The sequence below is a fragment of the Melopsittacus undulatus genome, unplaced genomic scaffold (assembly GCF_012275295.1).
Source record: "Melopsittacus undulatus isolate bMelUnd1 unplaced genomic scaffold, bMelUnd1.mat.Z mat_scaffold_564_arrow_ctg1, whole genome shotgun sequence".
In the NCBI taxonomy this organism is placed as follows: domain Eukaryota; kingdom Metazoa; phylum Chordata; class Aves; order Psittaciformes; family Psittaculidae; genus Melopsittacus; species Melopsittacus undulatus.
Genome location: NW_022994424.1, coordinates 39,820 through 52,667, shown reverse-complemented (window position 1 = coordinate 52,667; position 12,848 = coordinate 39,820). Strand labels below are relative to the sequence as shown.

Sequence of the window (12,848 nt, the reverse complement as noted above, 5' to 3'; positions counted from 1 at the left end):
GGAACTGTGCAAACGTGCCCAGAGGACAACCCTGCACTCCATCCCCAAGAACGCCTACTGCCAGACCTGGCTGCAAGGGGGAAGCAGCCCCAGGCCCGTGGCACCTGCAAAAGCAGCTCCAACCAGGGCATCAGACATGGGCCCGCAAGGGAGGACAGCAGCTGGTGACAAGCCCACACCAGTGGGAAGACCCCTGGGCTCACATGGCCACCCTGGCTCTGCCACGCAGCCGAGGCACTTGGAGCCCTTGGTGGAGAGGGCTGGTGCTGGCCAGAGGAGCTGCTGCCTCCCAGCCAGAGCCCCGGCAGCCGCGCTCACCTGTACGAGGTACTCGGTCTTCTGCTGGGCAAAATGCCGTATTTTGGTGGTGATGGTCTGACGGGAGCCCAGCCTGGTGCGGAATATACACGGGCTTCTCTGGCCTGCTCCAGTGGCTTTCAGCTGCAGTGTGTAAACAGAGAGCCCAAGTCGCTGCTCTGGAGCACCAGCTGCCCGCTGCTCTCACCCGTTTGCAGGGGCTGATATTCCAAGACAAGATCCGCCTGGGAGAAGGAAAGAAAAAAGCCACTTTGTCAGGCAGAGGCAGGGAACACGTGTGCCTGACAAGGGGCAGCTGGTCCTGCTTTGCTCAGGCAGTGCCAGAAGGCTGGGCTGCCTTCCCCCCGCTCTGACTCCCCTCTCTCGGCACAGCCTTGCTCCTTCTGGGGGACGGTTCACTTAGGGACGATCCCAACAGCTCACAGCCCTCCAGCACGATGCCAGAAGCTTCCCACCATAAAAAGCCCTGTGCTCCCCCAGGGCACACACCACTTCCTGTCAATCCAGGCTGCAGACAACCTGGCTATGGGCTGAGGCTTGTCCTGCAGCCACTCACAGCTGGAAGCACCACACTAAATGAGGGCACGTGGCACAAGGACCTGCACATGAGGCCCACTTGCAGCGTGTTCCAGGGGGCAGCAGGGCAGGCTCCACCAGCGCAGGATGATGCCCACTGGGGATATTCTCGCACACTGCTGCCCCTCTCTAGATCATCGGCAGGGAGCTGCCACCCACGGAAGGAAGCCCACATGGCTCCTTTCAGGCATCACCCTTCAAGAGCATCCCCTGCAGCCAGGAGCAGGGAGAGCAGAGGGAGCCGGAGGAGCTTGCCCCTACCTTCGACTGTGCAGGGACAGTAAAGTGCTGGGGAACGCTGACGTCGGGCACTTTGCAGTTGATGTCAAACGTCACCGGGACAGGCAGAGGGTTGTCCACCTTGACGCTGGAGGACAATCTCTGCGAACAGCGGTGCTCATTTGAACAGTGCCCATGGGTCCTGAAGCCACCGCCTTGAAAGTCACCATGTGAACAAGTACTCTCCGGTTGTCTCATTGAGGAAGGTCACCTAAATCAGACAGAAAGGGAGGGCTGCTCATTCCACACATGAAAACAGACCCAAAACAGCCCACTGAGCTCAGCACCCTGCTTCCAGGAATGGCTGTGAGCACCACCGAGGAGAGCACAAGACCACAGAAAGACGTGCGGTATTTCATAGGACCTGTGCACGTGGAGGTATGAAGAGGCATGTAGCTTCTCGGTGAGCCAACAGCTCCTTGAAGGCCCTGCAGGACCAGTGTCCTCACTTACCTTTGCCCTGAAGACTCCTTCTTTGTAGGAGAGGAAGGTGAGCTGGTAGTCCTTCTTCGCAGAGCTTGGCACGTCCATGTAGGAACACCCCTGCAGCACAGAACTGCTTTCCAGGTTCTCTGGTTTGAGCATGTCAATAACCACCAGGAACCTGTGGGTGAGAAGGACACAGTGAAGGTCAACACGAAGGACTCCCATAGGATACCCATCGTGTGGGGGTACAATACAGCCCCTCTCACCCTCAGTGCCTCAGGCACAGGGCACCAGCTCTCATCCCCCTTGGAGGAAAGCCCTCCAGGGTGCCTCTGCACAGGCAGAACGTGGGTATGGCCAGACACGGCCAAGGAGAGGACAAGCTTTCAGGAAGGAGCTTCCAGGCACTTCCAGACTTCCTGGGCTGGACTCACCTCTGTGGTCTGTGCAGCCAGTTGGACACAGGGATGAGCTCCGTGTGGCACTTCCTGCATGGAACCTGCCGGGAAATGGCCCCTGAACACCTGGGGGCTTCAGCAGTTCCTTCCAGGTGGTAGCGTAGCCTGTCCCGTCCGGCAGGGGGAAGAAGAGGAGCCCTACAGACAAACGAATAGGACAAGTCGGCTCTGGAGCACCCCTGGCCAGCCCCAGGCCTCAGGCTCTCACTGCAGCAACTTCCAGCACGCCCAGCTGGCAGAGCTCTGCCTGCAGCCCTGTCCCGTGCAGGAGGAGGCACCAGCATCGCACCTGCTCAGAGCTGGTTGTGAGTGGGTGCATGGCCCAGCACATGGCACAGCTACAGGCACACAGAGCAGCATCTCTGGGCAAAGCAAGGAGACACGGGCCCTGCAGCAGAGCTGCTCTGCACATCCCAACACTCCCTTACTGGCCACACTCACCTGGGCACATCCCTGCCAGCCTGTGCTCATGCAGGGACAGCCCTGGGCAGGGGTGCCCGTCCCTCATGAGCTCCATTGCCTCAGTCCTGCTGGCCTTAGCCCCAACAGCACTGCCCAGACAGCAGCCTCTAAGCTGGCACAACAGGGGCCCACCAGCCGTGGGCCATGGAAAGCTCATATCCATGATCATTCTGGGTGCCCGTGGATCCCAGACACCTGCCTCTGCCATCTCCTCTGCCTCCACAGCAGCTGAAAGCTGCAAGACTCCTCACGCAGGCTCTACATTAAAGACATGCTGAGCACGTGCAACCCTAAGGGCACAGATCTGCTGAGCACCCTGGAGACGGAGACCAGAAATCTCTGACCTCATTTCTGGCCTACTGTAAGGTCAGCTGGAGCGGGACAAGGACCCGGCAGCTCCAGCACCCCAGAGCCCTTCTGAACTGACCCCTTATGGCACAGAAAACATTGCAGAGGGGCCAGTCACCCCCATGTGCCCAGCCTGAGACCTGCAGGAAGGGCTCCTCCCACAGCTCCTGCATGACTGTCAAGAGATCTCTCTCGTTTCCCACTTGCCTGTTCACGGCCAGGGGGCACTGAGAAACTGCAGGGCAGCTTTGCCCTTCTTGCTCCCTGCAAGCTGCACAAGGACAGGCACAAGTGGTTGTGCCCAGGGCTCGGAGAGCCTGTGCAGCCGTGCGCTGAGCGTGGGGTCTCTGAGCCCCTGGGCTGCCACAAGCAGCCACCAGGAGCTGCGCAGAACAAACTTCATTTCTTGGCCTTCAGAAAGCCTGGCTCTTTAGGTCAGCTGCTCCAACACGTTTGGTGTCAGGCCCGAGTTCCCATCTGCCCTTTGCCCGTGCCTGGCCCCCAGCCACCACAAAACCCAGCTTCCAACAGAGGGCACAGGACACCTTCAGCTTGGACAGGACCTCTGAAGGTCATCTCGGCCAACCTCCTGCCCAAAGCAGGGTGAGCTACAAGGGTCATGCCACGAGGCAGCACACGCTGGCACAGCTCACGTACCTGGTGCTTCTTGTTCTCAGAGCTCATGGTTAGGGGTCTGTAGGTGACCTGGTAGACCTTTTCTTTTTGCCTGGCCTCCAGATGGATAAATTCAGGCCCTTTCCAGTATTTCCCCTCAATGATGGCTGCAGGGTCCAGGCCTCGCTGCTCGGGTTGGACAGGAGGATGGTCTGGCTCTGCCTCTCACGCACATTGCAGCTGAAAGTCAGCGTCTGTAACAGAGGAGCACAGAGGCTGCTGGTCGTACCCACAACCCTTCCCACTCTTCTCACGCTGGCTCTGCACCAGGACCTGGAGCACAGGGAGCAGCTTTTCCTTGTCACATGCAAAAATACGCTTTGCCATAGCTTTTGGAGTAAATCAAGCTGGTTGCTCTTGAAGAAGGAGCAGAACAAGCCTTTTGCATGCTGGGTGAAACGGGGAGTCCTGAAAGGAAACTCCTGTGCAAGGACAAGATCTGCAGCCACACAGCCCCTTCCTTCGTGGGCAGGAGGAAGAGGAGCTCCACGCTCTCTTTGGGAGCAAGAGCCAACAGCTCCCAGGCTGCCCCATCCCAGGGACTGGATGCAGATGCCTTGCCCCTTCCTACTGCTGAATGCCCTCCCCTGGCCCAGCAGGGGGGAGAAGTGTGGCTGCAGGTGCAGTGCTGGGATACATGGCATGGGTGCTGCAGTGCAGAGCCAGGACAGCTGAGCTGCTCACTGGAGGAGCAGCACCTTGAACAGGGGAGAAAGGCAATGACAGGGCTCAGGAATTCTGGCAATCCTGCCCAGCAGTTTCTCTCTGGGATACCCCAGCACCAGCGAGTCTGTGCTCACAAGTGTCCTTCAGTTCCTGCCCTGGGAGAGATGTGGTGCAGATGCTGGGGTCCAGGGGCCATCCTGTCCCTGCTGCGTTACCTCTTTGGGCCAGGGGCCTCCACGCAGGATCCTGCCAGCGTAAGCCGCAGCGCCTCACTGCCCTGGATGAAGCACCGCAGCCCCTCGTACTGGACAGCCTGGCTCAGCTTCGAGGGGCGGAAGGTCACAACCAAGGGGACATCCATCCCTGGGCTGATGTAACCCTTTGTGGGGCTGATGGAAAAGTCTGGCTTGAAGCTCTCCACGTCCACATAAACCTTGCCGAGGAAAGCACAAGGACAGGAAAGAAGGATTAGCCACGGGGAGCTGTGAAGGCAGTGTAAGCCTCAGTGTGAGGCTCCAAGTCTCTTGTGGGCTTTCCCACCACATCTCAGGCCTGACCCTGAGCCACCTGGCAATAAGGCTTCAGGCTGGCAGGACCTACTGCTTTACCTGACTCTCGTGTCGCCCGCGTTCCGCATGACGACGCGCCGGCACGTGTAGCTCTGCTGCACCACGGCTCCAAAGCTGAGCTGGTCCTGGTCCAGGCTCACGAGGCTGCCCTGGCAGGAGCCCCGCACCACACAGAGGGAGCGCACCAGCCCGCGGCACTCCAGCAGCACTTCCCCGCTGAACGGCTGCATGCGGCGCTTCGGGGAGAAGGTCACCTCCACTTTGCAGGTGTCTCCTCTGCCCTTCAGCTTTAGATCCTTGCTGGGCTTCAAGCACAGAACCTACCCGAAGAAACGAGTGGAGACTATTTCATCTGGCAAGCGAGCTGTGGAGCCTCCCTCACCACACTCAGGGAAGAGGCTTCCAATTCCTCTTCTGTCCCCACCAGCACTGCCCCAGTCCCACTCATTCCCTCCTAGGCATTCCTAGGGAATACCAAAGGTGTTTTCTACCATGTGTCCACCTGGTCACGGCGAGGTCAACTCTGTCTTCTAAAGCTTTCACATACGTTCCAACAGAGCTGCAACTCTCCCTCTTTCAAGATTCACCTCCCTCACCTTTCCAGATCTAAAACACATGGCTGCATCCTGATGGATGTGTCTAAAACAGGCTAGAGGAATTGTGCTGCCTTCTCACTTCTGGCTCTCGGGAGTCCTGGCACCCAGCTCAGCTGAAGCATTCGCACTGCAGGCATCTGCTGCCAGAGCAGTGCCAGCAGGAGGACAGGGCAGGCACAGCAGCCAGCAGCCTGAGTCTGCTCCCACCCACAGCAGCTCAGCGCTCCCTGCAGGCACACCAAAGTGCTCTGCAGAGAAGGAACGGGCCTTACCCCAGCTTCCTGCAACTCTGGCACGGTGGACGTGACCCTCAGCTTAAAGGTGAGAGGGGCTGCACTCTTGTTGGCTACGGTGACCATCTTCTTCACCGTCTGTCCAATGCAGACGTTTCCCAGCTTCACCACCTTTCCTGGTGGATCCACAACGTCAACCTGAGGCGGTAGGGATTGATATCAAGCCAAAGGAAAGAAGGAGAAAGGCTTTCTGCCACTCTAGTGGCAGAAACCCAAACCATGGGAGGCTGGGGAAGAGAGGAGGAAATGAGAAAACCATGCCGGTTGCCACCTGGAGTTTTAGCCTTTAGATTTCATCTCACCTTCATTTTTATGCCTTCCTTGGGCCTCATCAGTCAGCTTCTCTCCCGGGGCACACGGAGGCAGCAACAAGCTGTTGGGGCTGTTGTCATTTTTTGGTGTCTGTAGGGGCTGTGCACAGAAGGAAGAGAAACCATAGGCAGGATGAGTTTCTTGACCTTCACCATGTGAGCAGGCCCCCAGCCGAGCCATCCCCTCCCACATTCCTTCCCCCCAGGGCAGGGATTATCCAAGTCCCTCTGCAGCCTGCCAGCAGAGCTGGCTAACCCTGGAAGGCCACCAGGCTTTGCCCTGCGCACTGCCCCCGTCTCCCTGCACAAGCCTGGCCATGCTGGAGCGCTGGGAATCTACAGAGTGTGCACAGACCTTCCCCCTCACCTGCTCCTCAGCAAGGTGCTGCTGCTCAAACTGCACTGAGTAAACCTCACAGGGCTTCTTCACCACCACTGTCCCCTCTTCCCCATGGCTCTGGGGCAGCAGCGTCCCCAGCTCCAGCTCTGCGGGGATGGACTCCAGCCGTGGCTCCAGACCACGTCCCAAGACCGGCACCTGCAGGCGTTGGCTGCTCTGGCAAATCTGGATCTGCAGCTCGCCCCGGTAGCACTTCTGCAAAGAAGCAGCACAGAAAGCTCCTCCGTGAAGCCCCAGCTGACAGCACCTCCAAGTCAACAATCGCCCAGGGTCAGGGGTCTTGTCAGCACCTCCAAGCTGAACCCAAAACAGGTATTTACTTAGAGCAGGGGCTACAGCATCTGCATGGCTCTCAGGAACTGCAGCGAGTCCTGCTCTGGAGCATAACTGGACAGTTGGCTCCCAGGTGGATCTAAAATGGGCTCTCAGAGGTTTTCACCTGGGCATGGGGGAGCGCAACGCTCATGAAAAGGTCTGCTTCCTCAGACACAGTCCTGGCACTGCAGCACCAGGCAAACATCAGCTGTGTGCAAGAGGCACCTGAGCTCTCACTGGACACAAATAAGGATCATCTTCTCTGCTCAGTGCTTGCCTCTGGTCAAAGCCAGACACGAGACGCTGAAATCTCCACGAGCAATTGAGATCCCTGGGACTGTCCCCAGGCATGGAAGCACTTGTGTCCATCCTGTCACATGCTACCAGTTTCCAAGTCACGGTGGCCACATGCAAACTGCCTTTGGGAATGCTCCATCATTTAAGCTGACTCCCGAACTGCGTGGGAACGTGCAGGGGAAACTGAGGCGCAGGAAGCTCCACGTGGAGGCAGAGCTCATCCCCCGCTCCCTGGGCTGGCCTCCCCTTACCACACTGCCCTGCCAGACCTCCTGGCGTGACACCCACCAATCTCACCTCTTCCGTGGGTGAAAAACGGACTTGGACGTGGCACTGCTGTCCTGGAGCGAGGCTTCCAGCTGAGGGCAGCACCTCAAAGCCACAGGGCACAGACTTCATCTCCTCCAGCAGCTTCTGGTGCTCGCTCACTGGCAGATGTTTGTCCACCTGCGCACAGAAACCAGTGGCGTGAGGTCTCCTTGGTCTGTGAGGACAGACCCTCAGTTCCTGCAGTGCTCCAAGATGCTGGCACGGTGCAGGAAGCACCTTCATCCCACCCAGACGTGGACACCACTGCCTAGAACTGGAGGGCAAACATGCTGGCAGGGCAGGCAGATGGGGGCAGTGTCCTCAGAGAAGGAGGAATGGGTGAAGACGGCAGAGAAGTGAAGCATCAGCTAGTGAACAGGCCCAGGTGAACCAGCCTTGCTCTGTACCCTCAAAAGCTTCCTCAAGCGAGCTGCAGCCCAAGTGCTCAGGCAGCCAGAGGGGCACAAAAGGCAGAAGGCAAAGAGAACCCAACTGAGAAGTTGTGTGTTACACGTTGTCTGTGCTTTACCTCCTGAACAGGATCAGTCATGCTGATGGACCATTTACAGGGGACCTGGAACGTGTTGTGGAGCTGGATGGTTTCTTCCTGGCACTGCCCACACTGGACAGCAGAGAACTCCAGCCTGTCCCTGGACACGCAGAGGGACGGCTCAGCCACCATGGCACGGAGGCGGACCTGGAATGTGGGGCCTCCTCTGACCTAGAGAAGGACAGAGCATCCGGTTGAGAGCCCACCCGATACTCGCTGCTGTGCCCAACCTGCTGCCTGCCCCAGAAGCTGGAGTACCTTGATGGGCAGGAGCACATCCACTTTTCCCAGGGGCACGTTGGCACTTTGTGGGTCGAAGCACACTTCAAATGTCTTGCTCTCACAGGAGGGCAGGTGCTTCACACGCTCCAGGCACACGCTGAAGCCTGAACACAGCAAAATAAAGCAGCTGAGATATGCAAGCAACAGGAAATGGCTCAGAAGCACGGTAAGGCCACAGGGTGTCCTGGCTGGCAGCTCTGGGAAAGACCCCTTTGCATCTCCAGAGAAGCTGCTCTTCTCCCTCTGGGCACTGCCCAAAGCAAAAGGACTTTCACAACCAGAATCCAGGGGTTACATAGTAAAAAGAAATCACATTGCTTGAGGAACTCCAGCAATTCCTTCATCAGGCGTCTCAGGGAAGGATGCATAGACCTCTCCAAAGGAGAATTGCCACCTAAGATACCAATGCTGGGGTGTTCCCTGACAGCGGCTTAGAAGAGACGACTGGCCACCCCGCAGAGACAGCAGTCACCATGTGCTGGAGCTGCAGCCTTACCTCAAGGCCTCTTTGGGAAGCCTGTTTCCATAGAGCAGAGGATCCCACAGGCCGGTCAATAAAGGCTGAGCAGAAGTGCTCTGGCACTATGAACTCTAAACAAAGCACTTCCGAACCACAGAGGGTCCATCTGTTTGCAACATAAACCCTCAGAGTGCACAAAGAAACTGGGATGATGCTCACGGGAGCCAAGAGCAGAAGATGCTGAGAGGCGATCAAGGTGATCAGCCCTTCTGGCCCCTGCAATCAGATTTTAGGGCAGCCACAGGCAGAGCAGGTCTCTGGGCACTGCTCGCCAGAAGTCAGGCTCTTGAACAGGGCACCCAGCACGGGGGTACTAAGGAGGAAAAAGCTGTCCAAGGAAGTACTCAAATCTCCCCGTGACCAATGGCTTCAGCTGATGTGTCAGAGATAGCTCCTTCAAGCCCTGTGAAGCCTCTCCACCATGGGTTACCTGTGTTATACAGGACATATCCATCGACACGGAAAGATGCAGGGAAGTGCCCGGTGTTGGTGATCTTCACCATGTGTGTGTGGATGTCACCGGGAACAACATAGCCAAGGTCCAGGATGTATTCGGGCAGCTCAGCTCTGAAAGGAGGAGTAAGGACACTCTGTAAACCCCAGCATGGCGTGGGCTGGAGAAGCAAATGGAGTGGATAATTCTGTATTCACTGCTCTGAAAGCTCAAGCCAAGCCCAGGAAACCCAAGGCCTGAGCACCCAGTAATAACACTTGGCTAAGTCATGGGGAGTGCAGGGCCTAGGATTTATCAGCCACCAATGGGATCTTCGAGTGACTTTAAAGTGGGTACTGGACACAGTTCCTATGCTGCAAAAAGCCATTGCAGAGAAGTCCACTGCATCTCCACTGATCTCAATCAAACTGCTAAGCTGGTGTCCAGCCCAAGCCTGAAACTGCTTCAGGACCTTGTCATAGCATTTCCTTGCAGAGGCCTTTTGGCAGGCAATCCCATTTGGAAAAGTGCATAAGGGATCTGGACCATTCCCTGCTCTTCCTGCATAGTGGGGTCTGTTTCTTGGCACAAAGACGCCAGCTTTGAGATGCCCCTTTCAGAGCTGGTCAGCAGGGGTGGTGCCTGTGCTGTCTGCAAGGGCTTGCTCGTCTGCACCCCTCAGCTCTGAGAACAGAACCCAGCAACTGTGGGGAGGGGAGCACCTCCAGAGCTCAGGGGAGCACTGTGCAAGCGAGGACACCGAGCTGCCCACAGGGAGCACATCATAGCTCTCAGCATCAGGCCCCTTCTGAAGTCCGCAGCTGTTCCCAGCTCTGAGACACAAGGAGCTCTCAGGAGCAGGCCTGCACTGCTGGCTGTTACCCTCGGGGCCCCTGCACACAGGCTACAGGACTCCCTACTAACTTGAGAAGCCTCCGATGTACACGCTGGTGAAAGGCAGTGTCCTCCGGGGGACGGGAGCTGAGAGCTTTCTGCTGCTCCACGGCATGTTCCTCCATCAGCATCTCCTCCATCTGCATCTGCAGCTGAGCATCCCACTGAGGAAAGTAAAGACAGGGGCTGCTTAGCAAAGGTCCTTCCCAAGGCACAAGCTTGTCTCAGGTGGAGGATCCCACCCTGCTCTTGTTGAGAGAGGCGATGGAGTCATTCTGTCTCACTGCTCAGTGTCTGGGACACTTCCTGCTCTCTCAGGCAGGATCATAGCTCCAAAGAAATGAACTCCAGTGTCTCTCCCTGCCCAGTTATCAAAGCTGATCTGGACACATGGACAGACAAGCCAGAAACCTTCCAAAGCTCCAAGTATGTCCCTGCCCCCAGTTAGTGCCAAAGCAGCTTGGACAAAAGCTCTCCTGGAAAGGGAACCATGAGAGAGCTGGAGCCTCTCGGAGATCCAGAACACAGCACAGCCTCAGGGTGCATTCAGGCTGCTGCTTTACACTCTGTAAAGCTGGCAGGGCTTGGCCAGTGAGCAACAAAACCCCCAGCACCGACCTGAATGTCCTTCAGAGCACCATAAACCCAACTGCTTGAGCACAGCCCTTAGCATCTCCTGGGGTAGTCAGGAGCTGGTGCATCTCCAGGAGGGACAACTCCCAGAGGTGGGCAGCCCATGGGGCACGCTGAGCTGACACAGTCCGTGGCCAGGGCTGTGCAGGGAGGCACCCAGTGCCAGCAGAGCCCGGGGCACAGGGCCGTGGGGCGCAGGGGCTCCAGTGACACGCAGGAGGGTGGCACGTGTGGGACAGGGCAGCAGCTCTACTCACCATGGTGCCCGAGTCGTCCATGCGGGGCTCGGCTGCCACAGCCTCCCCCAGAGCAATGGCCTCGTCTCTCTGGCTGCCTTTGTCCAGCTTTTCTTGGCCTTTTGGAGGATCTTCTCATATTTGGCGTTGCCTGAAAGCACAGAACACCACCAATAGCAGTGGGGCAGCACAAATCCCATGGAAGACGGGAAGCCCCATTCCCCCAACACGCAGACACAAACTGCTCCAGCAATGGAGGAAAGGCGATCCTGCTGCTTCTCACCCCCAGCCGTCTTTCTCGCCACACAGGAGCATCTCAGCCCCACAACGTGATGCAAACCCAACCCTGTCAAAATCCCTGCCAGCCTCTCTTGCAGCTTCCCTGTGCTTTTCTGCCCAGCCTCGTCTTCCCAGACCTCTGCCATACGCTGGCAAGCTGTGCAGGATGGTTCCTGTGGCAAAGCCACACGGGCTCGTCTGCCAGAGACCAAGGAAGCAACCAGAGGGCTGAGTTTGCCTGACAGCCCTGAAACCTCCAGGCCTGGTGCAGGTGCCCATGAGCTGCCCTATGGGCATATGGCATGGGGGAAAGCCAGGTGACCTTCCTGGTGAGCAGACAGGCAGTGCTCACCTTTGATGTTCCTGGGCAGGTCCAAGTGGATCCTGGGAAAGGTCCCTTCTCCTTTCAGGCAGATTTTTGCTGGCTCCAGGTGACCCACTTGGATCTGGAAAGCCCTGCAGAAGACTCCAGGCACTCCTGGCAGGTAATAGACTTTCAGCACTTGCTGCTTGCCAGGTTCAATGTAACCCTGCGGGGCACAGAAGAGGAGGGAGGTAGTGTACCAAAGAGGACTCAGTGGAGGGATGGCTCACACGACAGACACGCTGAGGACACAAGACAGCTTCTCATACATAAGGAAACATCAGACATCACCACCTCCAGCTTTCTTGTACCCAAACGCCCGAGTCTCCTACACCAAGATGCAGTATGTCCTTCAGAGGCCTCGCAAGGCTACCCTCTGCTCAGCATGAGCACAGCTCTTCTGCTGACAGGGTTTACCCTCTGCTACCCAGAGCCAGGCACAACAAACCAAAGCTCTTTCACCAGCTGCTCTGGAAGAGCACCAAAGGGCCTGCGCTTCCAGCAGGGCCAGCAGCTCCTGGCAGCAGCTTGCAGGAGAGGACATCAGCATGTCATCCCTCAGGCGGACAAGCACTGAGGAAGGTGGAAGCCACTCGGCCCTTTGCTTCCTCTTCCCATTGCAAAAGGGCACCAAGGCAGGAACATTGCTCCAGCTCTAAGACACCCAGGCAGGATGACAACTGGGATGGAGTGATGCTCCAGTGATGGCACAACCAGAGAGCTCAGCACTCAGCTCCAAAGAGCTCCCGCAACCATCGTGCCTCCCACTGCTGGTTGCTGTAGGACAGCAGAGCCAGTGGCGGCCAAGGCCAGTCAGGGGCTCCATTAGGATTGTGCTTGATGCACCTCCTCTGCCTCTGCAGCAATCGCTCACAGCCCCGTCTCTCCTGCCTGGTTTTGGACGGGGGTTGTGTGCTCATCCCCCCTATTTTCCCCCAAAACTCTCTCCTGGGCAGCCTGACACAGGCCGGGTGAAGCCCTTGTGCTACTCACCATGCTGGGCACGACCAGGGGCACGCCAGGCAGAGGGCTGGCTGCAGTGCCTGTGCCTGGGCTCAGCACCACAAAGGCAAATCCCAGCTTCCCACTGTTCTGCAGGGTCACTGCTGCTTCCGAGACTTTGTTAAACACCTGAGGAGAGGACAGAAGAGCAGCAAGTTACAGGCACACGTCTGCTGCTCACAATTTCATTCCTCTTCCATTGGGTCGAAAGCAAAGGAGCACAGCCCAGAAGCATGGAGCGCACAGGAGAGATGGGCACTGGGCTCTCTGGGTTAACCTGGGCAACCCGCGACTGCAGGGTACCTCTGAGCCCTACACAGGGACAGGTATTTGTGGCAGAGGTGCAATGACAACCAT

General features: G+C 57.6%; 2 protein-coding genes and 3 long non-coding RNA genes across 5 annotated transcripts; all 5 read right to left on the bottom strand.

The window, feature by feature from the left end:
• Window positions 1–1,345: 1,345 nt before the first annotated feature.
• LOC117438705 (uncharacterized) lies at window positions 1,346–2,159 on the bottom strand. Its single transcript, XR_004550952.1, has 3 exons — window positions 2,034–2,159; window positions 1,627–1,777; window positions 1,346–1,384 (listed from the first exon to the last, which is right to left on the bottom strand). It is a non-coding gene; the product is annotated as an uncharacterized lncRNA (long non-coding RNA).
• A 2,260-nt stretch (window positions 2,160–4,419) lies between these two features.
• On the bottom strand, window positions 4,420–5,998 carry LOC117438704 (hydrocephalus-inducing protein homolog). Its single transcript, XM_034074147.1, has 5 exons — window positions 5,969–5,998; window positions 5,646–5,804; window positions 4,817–5,097; window positions 4,587–4,641; window positions 4,420–4,530 (listed from the first exon to the last, which is right to left on the bottom strand). Exons 1-5 carry the CDS (start codon window positions 5,996–5,998, stop codon window positions 4,420–4,422), a joined length of 636 nt encoding a protein of 211 aa, XP_033930038.1.
• A 3-nt stretch (window positions 5,999–6,001) lies between these two features.
• Window positions 6,002–9,153, bottom strand: LOC115947345 (hydrocephalus-inducing protein homolog). Its single transcript, XM_034074146.1, has 6 exons — window positions 9,081–9,153; window positions 8,107–8,234; window positions 7,828–8,019; window positions 7,287–7,436; window positions 6,448–6,572; window positions 6,002–6,077 (listed from the first exon to the last, which is right to left on the bottom strand). Exons 1-6 carry the CDS (start codon window positions 9,151–9,153, stop codon window positions 6,002–6,004), a joined length of 744 nt encoding a protein of 247 aa, XP_033930037.1.
• A 5-nt stretch (window positions 9,154–9,158) lies between these two features.
• Window positions 9,159–10,928, bottom strand: LOC117438702 (uncharacterized). Its single transcript, XR_004550951.1, has 3 exons — window positions 10,868–10,928; window positions 10,008–10,141; window positions 9,159–9,217 (listed from the first exon to the last, which is right to left on the bottom strand). It is a non-coding gene; the product is annotated as an uncharacterized lncRNA (long non-coding RNA).
• Window positions 10,929–10,962: 34 nt separating this feature from the next.
• Window positions 10,963–12,539, bottom strand: LOC117438700 (uncharacterized). The gene is made up of 3 exons (XR_004550949.1): window positions 12,483–12,539; window positions 11,478–11,655; window positions 10,963–10,997 (listed from the first exon to the last, which is right to left on the bottom strand). It is a non-coding gene; the product is annotated as an uncharacterized lncRNA (long non-coding RNA).
• Between the last annotated feature and the right edge of the window lie 309 nt (window positions 12,540–12,848).

What these genes read in the sequence shown, in the direction of transcription:
- LOC115947345 (XM_034074146.1), bottom strand. Translation starts at nt 9,153, where the DNA reads ATGGTGAAGATCACCAACACCGGGCACTTCCCTGCATCTTTCCGTGTC. An exon ending in ATATGTCCTGTATAACACAG is followed by an intron (nt 8,235 to 9,080) that starts GTAACCCATGGT and finishes TGCTGTGTTCAG; the next exon opens with GCTTCAGCGTGTGCCTGGAG. An exon ending in ATGTGCTCCTGCCCATCAAG is followed by an intron (nt 8,020 to 8,106) that starts GTACTCCAGCTT and finishes GTCCTTCTCTAG; the next exon opens with GTCAGAGGAGGCCCCACATT.
- LOC117438704 (XM_034074147.1), bottom strand. Translation starts at nt 5,998, where the DNA reads ATGAGGCCCAAGGAAGGCATAAAAATGAAG. An exon ending in AGGAAGGCATAAAAATGAAG is followed by an intron (nt 5,805 to 5,968) that starts GTGAGATGAAAT and finishes CTACCGCCTCAG; the next exon opens with GTTGACGTTGTGGATCCACC. An exon ending in GCGGGCGACACGAGAGTCAG is followed by an intron (nt 4,642 to 4,816) that starts GTAAAGCAGTAG and finishes TTCCTCGGCAAG; the next exon opens with GTTTATGTGGACGTGGAGAG.